The sequence below is a fragment of the Neospora caninum genome, chromosome XI (genome assembly GCF_000208865.1).
Source record: "Neospora caninum Liverpool complete genome, chromosome XI".
NCBI lineage: Eukaryota > Apicomplexa > Conoidasida > Eucoccidiorida > Sarcocystidae > Neospora > Neospora caninum.
Window position 1 is genome coordinate 4,109,949 of NC_018397.1, and position 16,901 is coordinate 4,126,849.

At 50.5% G+C, this 16,901-nt stretch overlaps 1 protein-coding gene across 1 annotated transcript; it reads right to left on the bottom strand.

Annotated features, from left to right (window-relative positions):
- Positions 1-2,378: 2,378 nt before the first annotated feature.
- Positions 2,379-14,922, bottom strand: NCLIV_057820 (hypothetical protein; the record flags this gene model as incomplete). Its single annotated transcript, XM_003885338.1, has 20 exons — positions 2,379-2,474; positions 3,133-3,701; positions 4,154-4,217; positions 5,122-5,167; positions 6,068-6,305; positions 6,850-6,901; positions 7,502-7,569; positions 8,085-8,206; positions 8,442-8,491; positions 8,804-8,810; positions 9,550-9,636; positions 10,241-10,313; positions 10,725-10,926; positions 11,254-11,335; positions 11,689-11,807; positions 12,109-12,170; positions 12,690-12,751; positions 13,323-13,665; positions 14,166-14,263; positions 14,819-14,922. The coding sequence occupies 20 exons, from the start codon at positions 14,920-14,922 to the stop codon at positions 2,379-2,381; spliced, it is 2,544 nt and encodes an 847-aa protein (XP_003885387.1).
- Positions 14,923-16,901: the final 1,979 nt, after the last annotated feature.

The following is a 16,901-nucleotide window of genomic DNA, read 5'->3' on the forward strand; positions in this document are numbered from 1 at the left end:
AAGAGGAAACGGGCTTTTTCTCAAGTTGAAAACGTATGTGCGGCTGTTTTCTCCTCTGCATGCGCAGAGCGACTCGCTGTGTGTCGCGCGTTGCGCAAAAACAAATTCAGACTGGTTCGCAATCGCCTTTCTCTTTGTACACTCGCAGTGGAAGAGTTAGCGGTCGCCTTCGTTAAGCATACATCTGTTTAATTCTTGATTTTATCCCTTTTCAAGTTCGCCAAAAAGCTTCCCAGATCAAATATCTTACCAACCAGGATCCTACATTACCGTTTAATCTCCTATTCATATCTTGATTTCGTCTTCAATTCCACAACAGTCATCTTAACTCTCTAAATCTGGCGTATCTGAATTGTGATTTCTAGCCCGAAGATTTCAACTGTATCTACACCAATGAAAAGAGGGAAACGGATGTCTTGCCGCTTAACGACAAAGTGAGACGCCAGACTTCCTTTTCGTACATATATCTCCATGTCACTTCTCAATTCATGTACAAACAACGCCGGAAAGGAAACGAAAATACTTACAGTTGCGCCTGTATATAAATATTAATGCATACATATTTATCCATATACCTATGTATGTGTACACATGCACATTCACGTAAATCTCAAAGCGAGTATATAAATATATATATATATATATATATGAATATATATATATATATATATATATATATATATACGTAAATCAGAAGTTGTTAGAACATATAAATAGACGGACTGATATTTATGTATACAAAGATTTAGAAGCGTGTGCAGTATTTGCACTGCTTTTCTCTATCTGTATACGTATAGATGTTTGTCGAGTAGAGGAACTCTATTTCTGATTATATAACTGGCGAACTCCTCTTTCGAACAGGAGTTGCATGCAACGGAGTACGTGACGGTTGTTCCTTTCTCTTTCGTCTGGGTCGAAAAGGAAAGCGCGAAAAGTGAAACAAAGAAACCTTGTGAGGAATGAAACGTGAAACGATTAGCTTCGACTCGGGCGCACGTCTCCTGGACCTTTTGTAGCAAGCGATTTGCAAAGCTGTATTCTTGTTCAGTATTCACAGTCAACGAACGCATGCACAGTTGGAAAGAAGGGATGCAAACAAGTGTAAAGCGGGGTGTCTACGATTCTGGATTTATTCAGGAGACCAACCTCCACCGAAACACCCCTGCTGGTGTTCTACACTCCTACATATCGTCCACCTCCAATTTGTAAAAATAAGATATATATATATACATATATATATTTAGCGAGCGAGAGACGTAAGAATGAACTAGACATACACATTCGAGCCTACAGAGAGCCGTAGGTCAGCGAAATCCTAAAGATCCTTGACCCTTTTGTATATTCGACTGCCAGTGGTGTTTTTTGCGGTTCTGTTCAGGTGTGGACAAAGATGGAAGAACAGAGGAAAACAGGTCGCTAGTGGCGCCGAGTAAACACACGTCTGTGCCCGCGAGCCGGAAACCCGAAACCGAGTAAGCATGTAAAGACTGAGGCGCGAAGAGGAGGTCTCGTACGAGCAGGGAAGAGCAGAGAAAAGGACATAAATCCCGGCGGAAATTGCGTGTGTTTTTTTTTTTGAGTGAGGGAGAGCGCACTCAGATCCAGAGAAAATTTGCATAGGAACCAGAAAACGCGCCGAGATCCATCTCGTCTCGACCTTCCCGTGGCAGACATACTCACACATATTCCTTCCCACCCTCTCCTCTGCTTCCTTTCTTTACCTTCCTCCTCTTGCGCCCGCCCACCTCTTCCTTCGTTCACGGCAGCGCATGTCCACTTCTTCTCCCTTGCATTTGACACACTTCTGGTCTTCCGCTGCCGCTGTCTCTGCGCACTACACTTGCGCGCGCGCGCGTCTTTGTTTCTCCTCGTCGGGCGTTTCGTCCGGCCTCTGACTCGCCACCCCCGCTCTCTAGCGCGGTCCTGATTTCTCGTTTCGTCTTCTCTGCAGCCTCTCTCCACTTCGCTCCTCATCGCGCTTCTCGGCCCTCTCCCCCCTGAGCCTGGACCGCGCCTCTCCCGTCGGCGCTGCGCGGCGGTAAATCCGCAGGCCTGCAAACACCGCGAGGACGCCGCAGAGAGAGACAGACAAACGAGAGCGGAAGGAAGAGTGACAGGGGCGAAAAAAGGAGAGAAGACACAAGAAGAACAGAGGAGAGGCGCACAGTGTCCCAGGCGCTGAAGACCGGCAGTCGACGACAGACACTGGAGAGCTTGAAGGCACGAGACACACACGCGCGTGGTGGTGCAAGGCGGCTGAGAGCGGGGTAACTGAACCAAGGAAAAGCGCGGGAGGTTTTCGTGCGCAAAAAAAGGTTTCCCGAGAAGGAGCGCAGAAGAGAAAGAGAAAAGAAACAATTGTCTCCTGTTTCTAGCGTTTACCTCGAAATCGTCTCAGGCGCTTTTGCGCCTCCGAGGGCACTCGCAGAGATTTCGCGCGCTGAGCGCGCTGGCCGCGCGGCCGCGGGTTGCGGCTGAAACGAAAACAGACGCAGGAGCAAGAACGAGAAGAACAAGGTAAGCAAAACGAGGCAAACACTCACGGGCGAAAGTGTCCGGCGACGAACTGATACCAAGACGCGGGAAGGTGATAGAAAAACATACAAAGACATGCATACGAGCGAGGAAGAAGACGCACGGGAGAGAAAGGAGAACGGAGACACAAAAGGACGCAAGAGAACAGGCAAACGAGAAAGCAGTTGCACTCGGCGAGACGAAAAGTAGAGTCGCGTGAAGAAAAGCGAAGAAAGTAAAAGAGCAACACAATGGTCTTTTCCGTTCCTCAAACCGAAGCCTGCAACGATGTCCAGGAATAACGACCGACCCGACTGATATGACTGCAATACCCCGTTCAATTTCAACATCTCCATATCTGCACATACATTTATATATATATATATATATAAATGTATATATTTGTGACTATGAATATAGATAGATAGATAGATAGATAGATAGATAGATAGATAGATAGATAGGTTTGTATCCATACGTGTATGGATCATGTGTCTCTATGTTCCATACGGGTCTGAGTGTGTGCCGCCTCTTGATTCAAGAGAACTTGCGCAAGACCAGTTGCGTGCATCTACACAGCTGAAGGTACGGATTTCGTCTCATGTGGAGCTTCCCCACCTCCACAGCGTTCAGAGCCTTGATGAGGATTTGTTTGGCGACGGGAACGGCGACGGTTTTCGCGAGGAGGACAAAGTGATTAAAACTGGCGAGCACCACTCCGACGTTTCCGGTGAAGACTGCGGCCGCGACCGCGACGACCGTCAGAAGAAAGAAGGGAAGAAGGATCCAGTTCCCTGTGACAAAGTGGAGCAAAGCCGCGAGTTCGTTCCATCCGAGGGCGAGCAGTACCAGCCAACCCCACAGAGGGACACTTCGCCAGGAGACAGCGGCTCGGCCCTGCTGGAGCATCTGGGCGTCTCGACACATTTGCTGCATTTGGCGAAGCGTCTTTTGGTGCGTTGCCTGCGTCTGCAGAGCGTCCAGGAGATCCGAGAAGAAACGCGCCGGAAGAAAAGGAGTCAGCTCGCATTTTTCCGACTCAGAAAGAACCGACGTCTCAAAAAACTCCGACGCCGAAGACGGCGAAGAAGGCACGCCCGGCCCCCGAGGAGCCGACGCGGGCACCAACGTCGGCGTCGCAACCGAGAGAGGATGCAGGCGCATGCAAGTGAACGTAGGAAGGAGCACTGAAAACAGAAAAGCAAAAAAGGCAGATGCATCGATACACGAACAGAGCAATCTCCAGGCGAGTGTCGCTATCTAGCCATATACATATACATACATATATATATATATATATATATATATCGACAACGTATCTAGACTTGCAAGTAGACGTAGATATACAGCAATCTATACAGATGTGCAAGCAAGCGCATATGCCTATGCTTTGGCTGTACGTATTGATACGGATATATCCAGTCGTACATCCACGTATACTACCATATATATATATATATATATATATATATATATATATATGTATATAGGGTGTAGGATTATATATACTAGTATACGTAGCTCTGCGTCTACGTCTATGGACGAATATTTCTAATCACCTATACCAATATATACATGTCGGTATATTAGCATGTGGATGCTTGTATGCATTGCCGCCGTGGCAGTCTGGAGTGCGGACCTAGAGCTTGTTCTTTCGCCTCGACAAAGATTTTTTGAAGTTGCTCCGGAGACAGAGACTCCCACTGTGACACCAGAAACCACAGATCCACAGAAAAGAAGGGAATATGGAAAAACAAAGTATTACGAAGAGGCGAAGATAGCCGGCACCACGACGACCATTTGCGTCTCTGCCGAAGCGCAGAGGTTTCGATCTTATTGCGAGACAAAGGCAAGCAGAGAACAGCGGAGCAGCGGGCTCTGAGTGCTTGAAAACGAAACTGAGAAGGCCTAAAACTGCCTGGTCGCCTCAGGGCATCTCTCCAGGAAATGGCCCCAGAAAACACGGATAACGTGAATCGATTTGCCTAGACAAGAAACAGTCTACACGCATATGTATATATACATCTATATACATTTTTGTAGATTGTTACAGATCAACAACTACATACACAGTATTCATCTACATAGATCTATATATACGAATGTAACTCGCAGTAACTAGATTCACGTAAAGGGTGATACATAAACATGCATATGGTACATGGATTCATACGCAGATCTGCATAAACATATACGTAGACATACACGGGGAGAGTCTCTATCTACTCACAAATTGTTATGTCTTGAAACGAAAAGCGTACAATCCCTCCCAGACACACAGCTCATCCATCACACCGTACCCATGATGGGAACATCGGAACTGACAACGCAGAGGGAAACGATACAGGATGCCACCGCGACGAGAAACTCGCAGGATGCAAAAACAAGGACGCCCGTTCCGTGATGTCGAACTGGTTCGAAGGCTAGACACGCCATGATAGATAGAGATATGTATAGGTGAAGATAGATAGATGGGCGTGGTCTTTTTCGCGTGTGTCAGCGGGGGCTGGGGCGTCAAAGAGTGTCCTCCGAGACAGCGTGTTTGTCTGCATGCAGTAAACAAGAGAGGGCCGAAAAGACCGGCAGACTCCAACCGCAAGGGCATACCTGCCGCGGTTGGTCTTCTTCGTCGTAGCTGAAGAACGTTTGGAAACTGCAAGAAGAGAAGAAGAGACGCAACCAGCGACAAGGCAGACGAACAGGACATCAACGGGCCTTTCGCTGCGCGTTTGTGGTGGTCAACGAGAACCGAGAGTGTAACGAAGCCGCGGCGCTCGCGCAGGAAAAACTTCGACAGGATTGGCGAAGACAAACGGGGGAGACGGAGAGGCAGCTATCTCAGTGTGTGGCGAGAAAGCGAGGAGGTATAACGTACACGCGAAGGTGAACATTCCGAGCGCCGCGCCGCGCTCAGAAAGAAAAAAAGGAGCTGACGCAGAGAGACAGACAGAACGCTGGCGATTTGCAGATGAGTGATGAGAAAGAGATCGGTCGACCCAGACAGAGATAGCGAAGCGGTGAAACAAACACACAGTTACAGTTTCAGAGAGCAATCAGGCTATCCACGTCGACTGCGTCGAAGCCCAGTAGACAGCACGCGCGCCCGAGGTTCTGCGCGTTGGGCGAATGCAAGAAACCCCACAAAGACGGTTTTGAGTCTCTGGGTCCGCTCACTCATTTACACTTGAAGAGCGACACGATTATCATCTTGGATTACGATCCCGTCGCACAACACCCACAGCGCCCTTGCTCCAGCGTGCCAGCAGTTGTCGACACTGGCAGTCTGCAAATGTGGTTTTGTGTTTGCCATAAAAGTATACATAAATACACATGTATATATATGTATATATATGTATATATATGTAGATATATGTAGATATATATACATACATATGTATGTATATATGGGCAGGGTAGAGATGCGCATGACAAAGCTACCACAAATATATGCGTAAACATATAGAGGCGTCCATTATGTATAAAGCATATATACACGAATTGTGAACGAATTCAAATGCAGAGAGAACGGAAAGGATAGAGGCGTTCAGCCTACCGGTCGAGAATGAGGACGTGGAGGTTTGCGACGACGTTTTCGATTTGTTTCCTGAGTTGCGTGAGGGCGAGGACGCGACACTGAATTTCGAATTCCACTTTCCTCGACTCGTCCGAGCCTTCTGTCCCGTCTTGAGACGAAAGCCCTCGGTGAGCGTTGAAAAACATGCTGAAGCAGTCCCCGGCGGCCGAGGCTGCCTTCGAGCGGCAGATCTCCCAGAACTTTAGCGGGGTAAAGCCTTGAGAAAATAACAAATACACAAGCCGTGCATTGCGCCGACGACTGACAAATGAGCTGCTAACCGAAATCGAACAGCAGAACAAGACCCAACAGAAAATAGAGACACACGCGCATGCGAGGACGTATACATATATATATATATATATATATATATATATATATATACATACCGATATGTATCCACCTACATCTGCATATTTCTGCACATACAGATCTATATCCGTCTATCCCTATAGGATTGGATATATGTATGTATGTATGTATGTATGTATGTATGTATGTATGTATGTATGTATGTATATATATATATATATATATGGATGGCGTAATGATGTGTACGCCTGAGAGACGCGAATGGCAGATTTGAGATTATCGATTTCTTCTCTTGAAGCGCGGGAGCACACAGTCTTGTCGTTGTACATGGCTAGCTGTACGTGAGCGCAGAAGCCGAGGAAAAAGAATCAGCGAGGTTGTGGAAGTGAGACGTTTCAATAGAGAATCGCCCGCACATGTCTCCCTGTCTAAGCGGAGGAACGACGCACCTCTTGAAGAGAGACTGTCAGCCACGCCGATGAGTTTGCCGTCGCACGTCGTCTGCCATCATCCACCGACGGGACAGGAACGCGAGAACACGAAAGTGTCTAACGCTAGACGAAGCCGCAGGAAGAGATTAACGAAGAGAAAGACAGACACAGAAGGAGACGAAAAAGAGAGGGACGCGAGACTGAACGAAGAGGGAACGAGACGAAAAGAGCAGGGGAGAGGAACCGAAAGGGGAGGAGTTCAGAAAGATGAACGTGCGAAGCGATAGACAGGTACGGACGGAGAGAGGAGAGAGAGAGACAGCGAAGAAGCGACGAGGGGCAAAACATGAGAAAGAGCCTCTCTACCCTGAAGAAGTGGATGACGAAAGAGCGACATGCAGAGAGGTGGGCGGGGACGAAATGCATTGCTTTTTCGTTCGTGGACGAGTCGCACAAATCCGCGGGAGAGAGAAATTGAAGATAAGAACCCGGACGCGTAGCCACGACCCTGTCCAATGCGAGAACCGGGAAAGGCGGGCGAGCCCCAAGCGCCAAACGCACCGTGGGGAGGCACACAGCCGTGAGGCGTGTCTTGCGCCTGCTGCGACGCACGACCAAAGAGCGTCGCGATTTTGCTTCCTGCCGGAAACGAATTAGCAATTTTCCTCACCTGGAGAAGGCCAACGAGTTGGACCTGCTGCTTGTCCCTGACAGTCTCAATGTCCTTCGTCAACATGTCTGAGAAGCGAGAAACCCAAGAAACAGAGGACGCGAAACGCCGGCACGAGACGGCAGTACACAAAAACCGAATGGAGACACCAGGCTGCACTGCAGATTTCAGCCGAGTGCCCATACACCGCATCTGAACTAACGCATGCAGCACAATACTTTCCAGGCGCATGCAAATACACATCTCAAAAAGTCACATAAATACAAGCGCCTAGACACATTTATATACTTCTCTTCATATTCCCAGGCAACTGTGCTGAGGCGTGCAACCACCGAAGACCTAAAACGCCTTTCGCTCTCACTTTCACTGCAACGTCTTGCATATATATATATATATATATATATATATATATATATATTATAGGTATACGCGTCGATCGAGTCAGGGAGAGGGAGAGAAAGGTGGTAAGCCGTAGAGAGGCACATGCGTGATAGAAGCAGCCGGTGAGACGAAGCCAGAGAACCTTGCTCAAGTAGGTGGACTAGCAAAGAGCACTCCATCGATTGGAGACGCCTTCGCTTACGCGTCATGCCGTCGAGAACGAGCTCTGTGGAAAAGGCGATATGCGATCCGTCTGGGAGGTCGGCGTTGCATGCTCTGGCCGCAGCCAGGAAACGCTGCTGCGCATCTCGCAGAAGCTCTGCACTGAAAAAAAGGTAGACAGATACATGAATGTATATACAGTTATATCTACATATATGTATATATATATATATATATATACACATATGTATATATATGTATATATATCTGTAGATGTGCAGAGCACTGGATACACATATCGATGTGTATAAGCTAGCGGGGAAGGCCGAAGGAGGGTTTTGGCTTCTCGTTTTCGTATCTGTTTTGCGTCTTCGACTTGTGCTCATTCTGTGCTTACGACGAGTCGTTGTAGGTGCTCCACGCGTCGAGGACCAGCCGGCCGGCGAGCTGTGACGCCGAGGAGAACGGACGCGAGAATCGAATAAAAACGGCAAATCAGAGACACACTCGAGAACTGGGCGACACACGCCCAGAACTATAGCTCACATAGCCTGCGCGCGCGAGAAACCGACTCTCGCCGTCCAGGAAGGCAGCAAAACTCCCCCGCTTAAAAGTGAAAAGCTGAGATTGAACGACAGCCCAAGAGAGCCGACTGCAAACCTGCATCCTCGCTGTGTCCCCTCTGCGTGTCCCCTCAAACCTCCCCGACGCTCGAAGGTCCCCTACGGTGCGTGTATGGTCTCCTGTCGCGGCTGTTACCGACGCCCTGAACCCAAACGAGACACAAAACGCGACAAGGACAGAAACAGGTTCACGACAGCGACGCGGAACGCGCCCCACCGGCTCCGCCTGCGCACACGGCGTGTCGGCGCAGGTAGAGAAAAAAAAACGGAAAAATACAGAAAGACAGAAAGGACAAAGGAAGGACGAGGGAAGGGATAAAGAGTCGATCGAGACTTGAAGGGAGAGACAACGCGATGGCGTGGAACGAGAACGTCGTAGGAGCCTGGAAGGCGGGTAAGGAAGACGCAGAATGTACGGAGACTGCCGGAAGAAGAGACGGAAACTCTGAAGGGCGCGCGTGTGGCGAGGACATGGCGCCACAAACGCGGCTGTGTGGGGAGTGAAGGCGGGGCAAGAAACGAGCAGGAAGTGGCCAGAAACACCCGAGCGCACACTGCTTGCAGCGCCTCGAAAAGACCCCCTCGGCACGCAGCCGAATCAGCGCCTAGACTGCTCTTTCGATGGGCCCTAAGCGCCCGCCCTTGTGCCCCGTTGCGCCTGGGGAAGGCTCGCCTCGGCAAAAACAGTGATTGCGCGTCGACATCGAGGTGGATGCCGGGGAAGCGTCTGTGACCCTAGCTGGATTCACGGAGAGCGTCTGCCTCTTTCGGTGCCTCCAAAGCGTCAGCTAGGTTGGATAACGCGTTCGAGAGACACACAGACAACGGGCGATCTTTGCGTTCTGGTCCCTTCTTTGAGGACACGTGCTGCGTGTCTCTTACGTGAGTTTCTCCAAAAAATCATTTGCGATGGCGTCGCGCGCGCGACTCAAGAGGCCGTCGACAACAGGCTGCACGGTTGATGTGAGGCTGCGAGGAAAAGGGCCGAAACGAAAGAGATCCGAAGGCTTAGACGCACACAAAAGACAGGAAACGAGCGATCGAGAGAGACAAGCCATCGACGAGAAACGGGCGACGAAGATTACGAATGCACAACAGACGAGAGGACAAGAAGACGAAGAGAGAAGAACAACCGACGCGGAGATTCCAGAGAGAAACGAACCAGAAACAGACAGAAGAGCGCGACTGGCCGCGAGAAGCTTGCCAAGAACAAAGCTTGGGACCACCGCCCGGATGAGGCAGCCGAGCCCGACAAGGAGAGACGGAAAGCATGAGAGACGAAGAGAGAGACCAGAAAGATGAACGAGAAGGAATCGAGATACGCTAAACCCTGGTCTTGCGCCTATCGACTGCAGCGCAAGCGCAAGTCACGGACGACTGCAGGGGATGATGGACAAGAATGAACCCCGAGGAAGAAACGGACTGAGAGCGAGAAAGAGAAAGACACGAAAAGGAAGAACGAGACGAACGAAAGACAGAGAGAGAGAACGAGACGAAAAGAAAGACGGAGACTGAGAAAGGTTGAGAGAGCAAAGTGTCTGCGGCAACGCGCTGTGTTCATCGGGAGGCTCACCCCTCGAGAAGTTCACCTTTAACGCGCCGACAAACGTCGCTCTGGTACCGCGAGGCATGCTCCATGTACTCCGCTGTTCCCGAGCAGAACCCAGATTCCACGCACAAGAAAAGAGTGGAAATCGACGAAACCCCATCCGAAGAAAAACACGGTGTTCCACAAGGAGACGCACCCAGAACTCGTGAGCATACACCGAGAAGAGAGTCTACATGTATTTGCGTGATCTCTTCATCACCCTAGCCACATGTAAATCTGTAACGCGTTTACTTTTTACACATCTTCAGGTTCGTCCTGTGTCCCCACATACGCCAGATCTGTTCACCCAGTTTTAAATTGAACTGTATTCTGTTTTTCCGGTTTCCAAAGCGTTCCTGGGAAAGGCGCAACTGCCAGCGTGATGCGTGTGTCTTTACGTTTTATGGCGCGGTACTCTTACTTCGTTTTCCCCCGTTTTCTCCCTTTTTTTGATTGTGTCGTCGCTTACCGAGAGCCGCTGTAGCCACCCGCTGCAGCCACTGAGAGAATGCGCCCTCGTCCATCTGGCCCTGCTGAACTTTCGCCTGCGTTGCGGAGACTTCGCCGGCGAGGCTGGATAAGACCGACGTTTTTATTTCTTGACAGCGATAAATAGCCAGCATCTCCTTCTGATTCGGAATGTTCAGTTGCTCCTGCTCTTTAATCACTTCCTGCACAAGCGAGCGACAGGCAGGTAAACGCCAAACTGCACAAGACCTTGAACATATATTATATGTATATCTATACTTGTATATATACATATACGAGGGTTCTCTGACGCATATGGAAGTATGTAGAAGGTGCGTGTATATGGCGGGAAGGTTCCACGTGTCAACAGCTCTCTGGGTGAACAGGCGCCCACGTCTGCACACGCCTAGAATCTCTCGGGTCTGATCTAGAAAGAAATGCAGGTAGGCAATGCAGGTGAGTGAACAGGCAGCGGAGAGCCTCGTGGCTGCCTGGCCAGACAGGCGGTTCAGTTGAGAGAAAATGCATACCCAGATGGAAGTTGCGTATCGGGCGAAGCCGTCCGCGGGGACGTGCCGGGAGTAACGAGGAGGGCGGAGAGAAGTTCGCCACCTGACGAAAGCGAGAGAAGAAAACGCGGCAACAAAACACAGTCGCAACGCGCACATCCTTCGCCGGGTCAAACCAGCTTCGCACACTGCCAAATCTTCCGCCCTGTGACTGTCTGTGTTTCTTCCTCGTCTGACTGTGTCGACTCGAGTTTCGTTTTCGAGCTCTTGCGTGTCCTGCATCGCAAATTTTATCTCTCGTCTTTGTCTCGTTCTCCAGCTTTCTCGTCGCTTTCTCGTCTCGCTTCTGTGGCCGTTTCGTTTTATCCGCCTACGTATCTGTCTGTCTCCCTTCTCGTCTCTCCCGTCTTGTCCTATTCGATTTCCCGGAGCCATCGGCATCTGTGTCTGACATACATTTCTCTCAGCGCCGCCACATCGCGGTCGAACTGCTCGGGATTCATGAATTTGTGCGCGAGGCCAAACACCTGGAAATCAAAGAGGTCGTAGGGCGTCGAGTTCTCGTACGCAGCCGGCTGTATGTACACACGAGAAGCCAAGACACAAGGGCGGAACGCATGCAAAAAGAGAGTGGAATGGAAGAGCAAGCGATTTTCTAACCGCCGCTTTCCGGCAGAAGAAGGGGGGGAAACAGGGACTGGTAGTCTCTCTTCATAAAAAAGCCAACTCTGGCAATCGACAGAAAAAAAGGCAAGAGCACCGCGTTTGTCACCGCACCAAAGAATGCCGAGGAGAACGAGAAACAGAGAGAGGAAAAGAAATGAGGAGCGAGACAACAGAAATGACAAAGCTAGGCAGGAACGCGTGGCAGCTTACCTTTTTGATTTCGTTCCATATTCGCTCTACATACTCTCGAGCAATCTTCTCCTTAACAACTTCTGATTAAAACCAAAACACCCAAGAACGTCAGCCTTCACATGTACACCCGACAGCCGAAACACAAAGCTGCTGCGTTTAGGGAACACCTCAATATACATAGATTTGAGCTGTCTTGCTGGATGACCACGCTGGTCCTGTTATGCGTGTCCCCTTCCCTATATCATCAAACATATATATATATATATATATATATATATGTTGACCTCTGTGTGTGTATTTGCAAGCATACTCACAGGTGTAATTAGAAGAAGGCATAAATTTACAGGTGAAGAAAAAGCACGACGAGTGTGGGAAAAGGATTGGAAGCTGGAGCGCATGCAAAGGTTAAAAAAAACAGGCAGTGGGTCATTCCTGTACTGTACGCAGGGAGAGAAAAAACAAAGGCGACACACAACGAGGACACGGGAGAGTAAACGCAGGGAAAAGCGTGGCTCGGCCCAATGGCCATCCGATCCCTAGCCGTTACCGATTGGAGAGAGTCAGGAAGACCCGAGACCCCCTTGCGTTTTTCCTCTCACCTAAGGGCGTCATAACCTCAGCCCAGTCTCGTACGGCGAAAAGCAGGAGCGTGCGCGGAGTGCTACAGAGAGACATAACAAAGACAAAAGGCGGAAACTCACCTCAGCAGCCATCTGCATGCAAATGTGAAGATGTGCATGTAACAGCTACACAGAGACACCACGACACCCGGAGGATATAACGCAACACATACGCACATTCATGGCCGCGGACTAGACTCGTCTTACTTGTGCATACACACACACACAAGTATATATATAAAAGTATATATATATATATATGAATATAATCTGAATGTGACTGAAAACCCGGCACGACTTGTGTCAGACCGCCAAGACAACGCGGTTGTTCTTGCACAAGTCGGCTCCGATTTCAGGAGGACAAACGACGGAAAAAACCTCACACCCGAACGGCCCGAATCTCGCGAGTGGAGGGGACGAGCCTTATCGCGCCCCGCTGTTCGTGCAGCCGCCCACTCCGACGGATCGATGGCGACTCCGCCGGGTCTCTCCGAGTTTCTTCGACTCGAGCGAAAGCCGGAAACGGATGCAAACCGTCTGTGCCACTGGCCAGCACACAAAAACGCGCGAGCGCGTGGGAGCCGCGTTTGTCGCGACATAGCCTGGACCTACTTTTTGTCTTGCGCGAAGAGTTCGAGATTCACTTCCATGACGGTTTTCAGCAGGCCGTAGCCGGAAGCAGTGAAGTTGCCGAGCGAGTGGTACCACACATTGATGCAGAGGCAGTCGGTGAGGGCGAGGGCGAAGAGCGCACTTCGATGCTCGAAGGTTTGTCGATCTTCGCCGCGCTCTCTGCTGTCGATTCCCTCGACGTCGACAACCAAACACGGCGGCGCGTTCGAGGCGGCCGAAATGCCGTCGCGGCCTAGCCAGATCCCCTTCGTCGTCTGCGAATGTCCGTGGACGTGGTCCATCACCTGAAAGTTGCACTTGAAGAGTGCGTTCATCAGCGAGCCTGGGGCGGAAAGAAGGAGAAGAAACGCACGAGAGCGTAAGAGTGCGAGAGAGTGCAACTGAACGGGAGGCGGGGAGAGACGCGCATGGAAGGACACAGTGTGAACGAGAGGACGCAACAGAGTGAAAGAAAGCGAAAGCCGGAAAAGAGGAAGAAAGGGTGATCGAAACTGGGACGGCTAGGAGCGGAGAAGGTGTAGCGCGTGCGCGAGAGGAGAACGCGAATCTCTGGCATCAACCGCGACGTTCGCGACAAGCAAAGAGCAGAACACGCACATGCCCAGCAGCCGGGGGATCAAAAAGAGAAGACGAACGACAAAAGAAAAAACAGGGAAGGACGGCGCGTCGAGAGCTGGACGGTGAGATGGGCTCCTACACAGACTAGACAGCGACGTGACAGAGACGCGGGGCTCTGGAGGAGGGGACAGGAAGGAGGGGCGAAGCACGAGCAAGCTGAGAGAAAGAAGAAAACAGCAACGGAAAGCGCGGAGAGAGACGTACTTTTCCCACTCGACTGAGAACCTAGAATGGTGATCACATTGTAGTTGAAGCCGACGTCGGCGAGGTTCTGCCGCTTCATCCACGCGTCTATGTCTCCCCTGGCGAGAGAAAAGAGAGAAGGAAACACCAAGGCGATGACAAAAACCCGACTGCACTCAGAGGGAGAGAAACAATGGGAGGAAAGCAGGAAAAAAGGACGGAAATCCGAGTGGCATGGAAGAGGGCGATTGTCACACGCGGCCGTCCGAGAGAAGACGCGCGAAGGCAGGCGAGAAGCGGGGGAACGTAAAGGAGTGATAGGAGCTCTGAAAGACTGCCGATTCCTCCAGGTGAGATGCGAGAAAAAATACAGCGTATGGGGACAAAAGGAGACGCGCCACAGAAGCCGAAGAAGCGTGGAGAGGAAAACAGAGCAGCTGGAGAGACGAATCAAGAGTGAGGCGGAGAAACGGGAACCAGTCCTCCGAAATTGCGAAACAACCGAGCAATGGGAGCAGAGACAGTTGCCACGGGAAGAAACGCGTGAAGACCACTGCGCAGACGAGAGGCAAACGAGGAGGGGAAGAAAGAGAAGAAACTCGAAAAGGCAGCGAGCGAAGAGAGGAAACGAAAGAGAAGAGTGAAGGAGGGGACAGACGACTACTTAAACATACACGATGTCTCCATCGTAGTCGATGATTTGGATGAGTTGGCCACCATCGAGTGTCTCTCCCTTTTTGATTCGGGAGGGAGACTCCTCGCGAGCTAGCAGCGACATGTTTCGCTGTTTCAATGAAAACAACCCAATTTTCGTGGGCAGCAGCTGTCCTTCTTCCTGACTGCCCGTCGCTCGTTCTTCTCGTTTTGCAAGAGCCTCGGTTCGGCGCGATTCCTGGCCGATCCCTGCTTCGCCGTCTTGCTCTCGCTGGACGCCGCGTTCCCCCCTCGAGAGAAGACGGGAAAGATCGCGTCGCCAGCACGTACAGATGCGTTTCTCGAGTGCCGGTGAGATAAAGAGATGGCGCCCTCCTTCTCCAATGGCCGCGCGTGGGTTTCTTTGCTCCGTGGGGGATGTGCGGAGGGGAGGCGAATCAGGAGAAAGAGGAAAGACGAGAAAGGACGAGAGCGCGCGACTTTTTTGTGGGGAAAACGGAAGGCTCACAAAGAACCAAGAGAGAAAAGGCTATGCAAACCCCAGGAGGAGAAAAGGCGGCCAGGGAAGAAGCCTGGAGATTATGTGTGCGATCTTAAATTCGCGGCATCGACAGGCCTCTCGAAGTTTCTGTTCCAGTTTCAGGGATATCTCTCTCTCCCGTGGAGAAATCCCGCGGGTTTCCACGAGTCACCAAACAGCCTGAACCAAAGAGGATAAAGAAAACGGAGTCGAAAAGCAATGGGAAACTGGTACGGAAAACGTTTGTGGGGAACGGCGTTTCTTTTTTCTGTTTCTTTTCCACTTTTGCCTGCACACCCGGGTAGCCGTAGGAAAAGAGGGACTCGATGGAAAGGGAACCGTGGCTGGGCACTGACAGGAGTTTCTCCCTGCCTGTTTTGTTTTTACTTAACTCTTTTCACCAATGTATAAACGGAAAAGACAACAAAAGTGTCTAGAGAGAGCACACAGTCGAGAGACAAGTGTGCTGGAGAAAAACGGGGGAAAGGCGTGAACTGTGTCTTTGCGCAGGCGTGCTGTCGGGCCTCGTGTCTCAAGTTTTGAGAATTTCTCGCAGTGTGTGCAGAGCCGCCAACATAAGCAAGACAAAAAAAGAAGGCGAGGTGAGCGAGAGAAAAACGCGAGCAAAACAAAGAAGGTTGAAAAGCGGAAGGAACTGGTGTGGAAGTAGAGAACGAGGAACTTCCTCTTTCGATCGAGCGGCAGATCAGCTGACGAGCTGAAAATTTGGCTTCTCTCGGTTTCACTTCCTAGGATGCGAGAGAAAACGGAAAGCGACACTTCGCACTGTTTCTGTTTTCTATCAGCGCATAAACGCAGAATGCGGCTATCCAGCCGGAGAAGTGAAAGGGAAATCGGGAAAAGGGAATGATCTGATGCTGTGCGAAGCATGCAGACTGTGACCTCGAGAAGGCAAGACTTGCACGCACGGAGAGAGATACGAGTTTCTCGCTTTTCAGAGGGTTTTTCTCGAATCTGCCTGTTCGGATGGAGGCATACAAACTCTAGAGAGGGGAATCGGATCGAGCGGACTGTTTTTCGTCCCTGGCCAGGTTGTTTAGAAGCAAGTACCTCCTCAAGGCGTGGAGCGTGAGCGGAGCCTTTACACTTCCAACTTTTTTTCCGAGTCCCCCTCTTCAGTCGCCACAGAAATGTGTAAAAGAAGATATTGCAGCGATGAAAAACGATCCGTGCAATGGACTCACTTCAAGAGAAACGAAGGGACGCTATTTCCCTGTCGAGCAAAGATCTTCCGGGGAAAAGAGGCGGCGGCTCTGCCAACCTAGGATGATTCCGACTGACGCAGTAGATGGACGGACGGAAGTTGAAACGGAAAAAGAAGGCGATTTAGCTGACAGACACCAGACAGATCTTGCGCTGGAATCCTAAGAGCTGGGAACGCGACAGTTGCGTGGAAAATCGACTTTCTCCAGTGGCTCTTCCAAAAAAAAAGCATCCCTCGGGCAGAGCTAGAGCCTCTAGCAGAATGGACGTCAACACGCGAAAGAAAAAGCTGGAAGTCAGGAACAGGAAAAATCGAGTCTACTAACGTTAGGGAAGATGCGCCCGGTTAGCAAACGAGC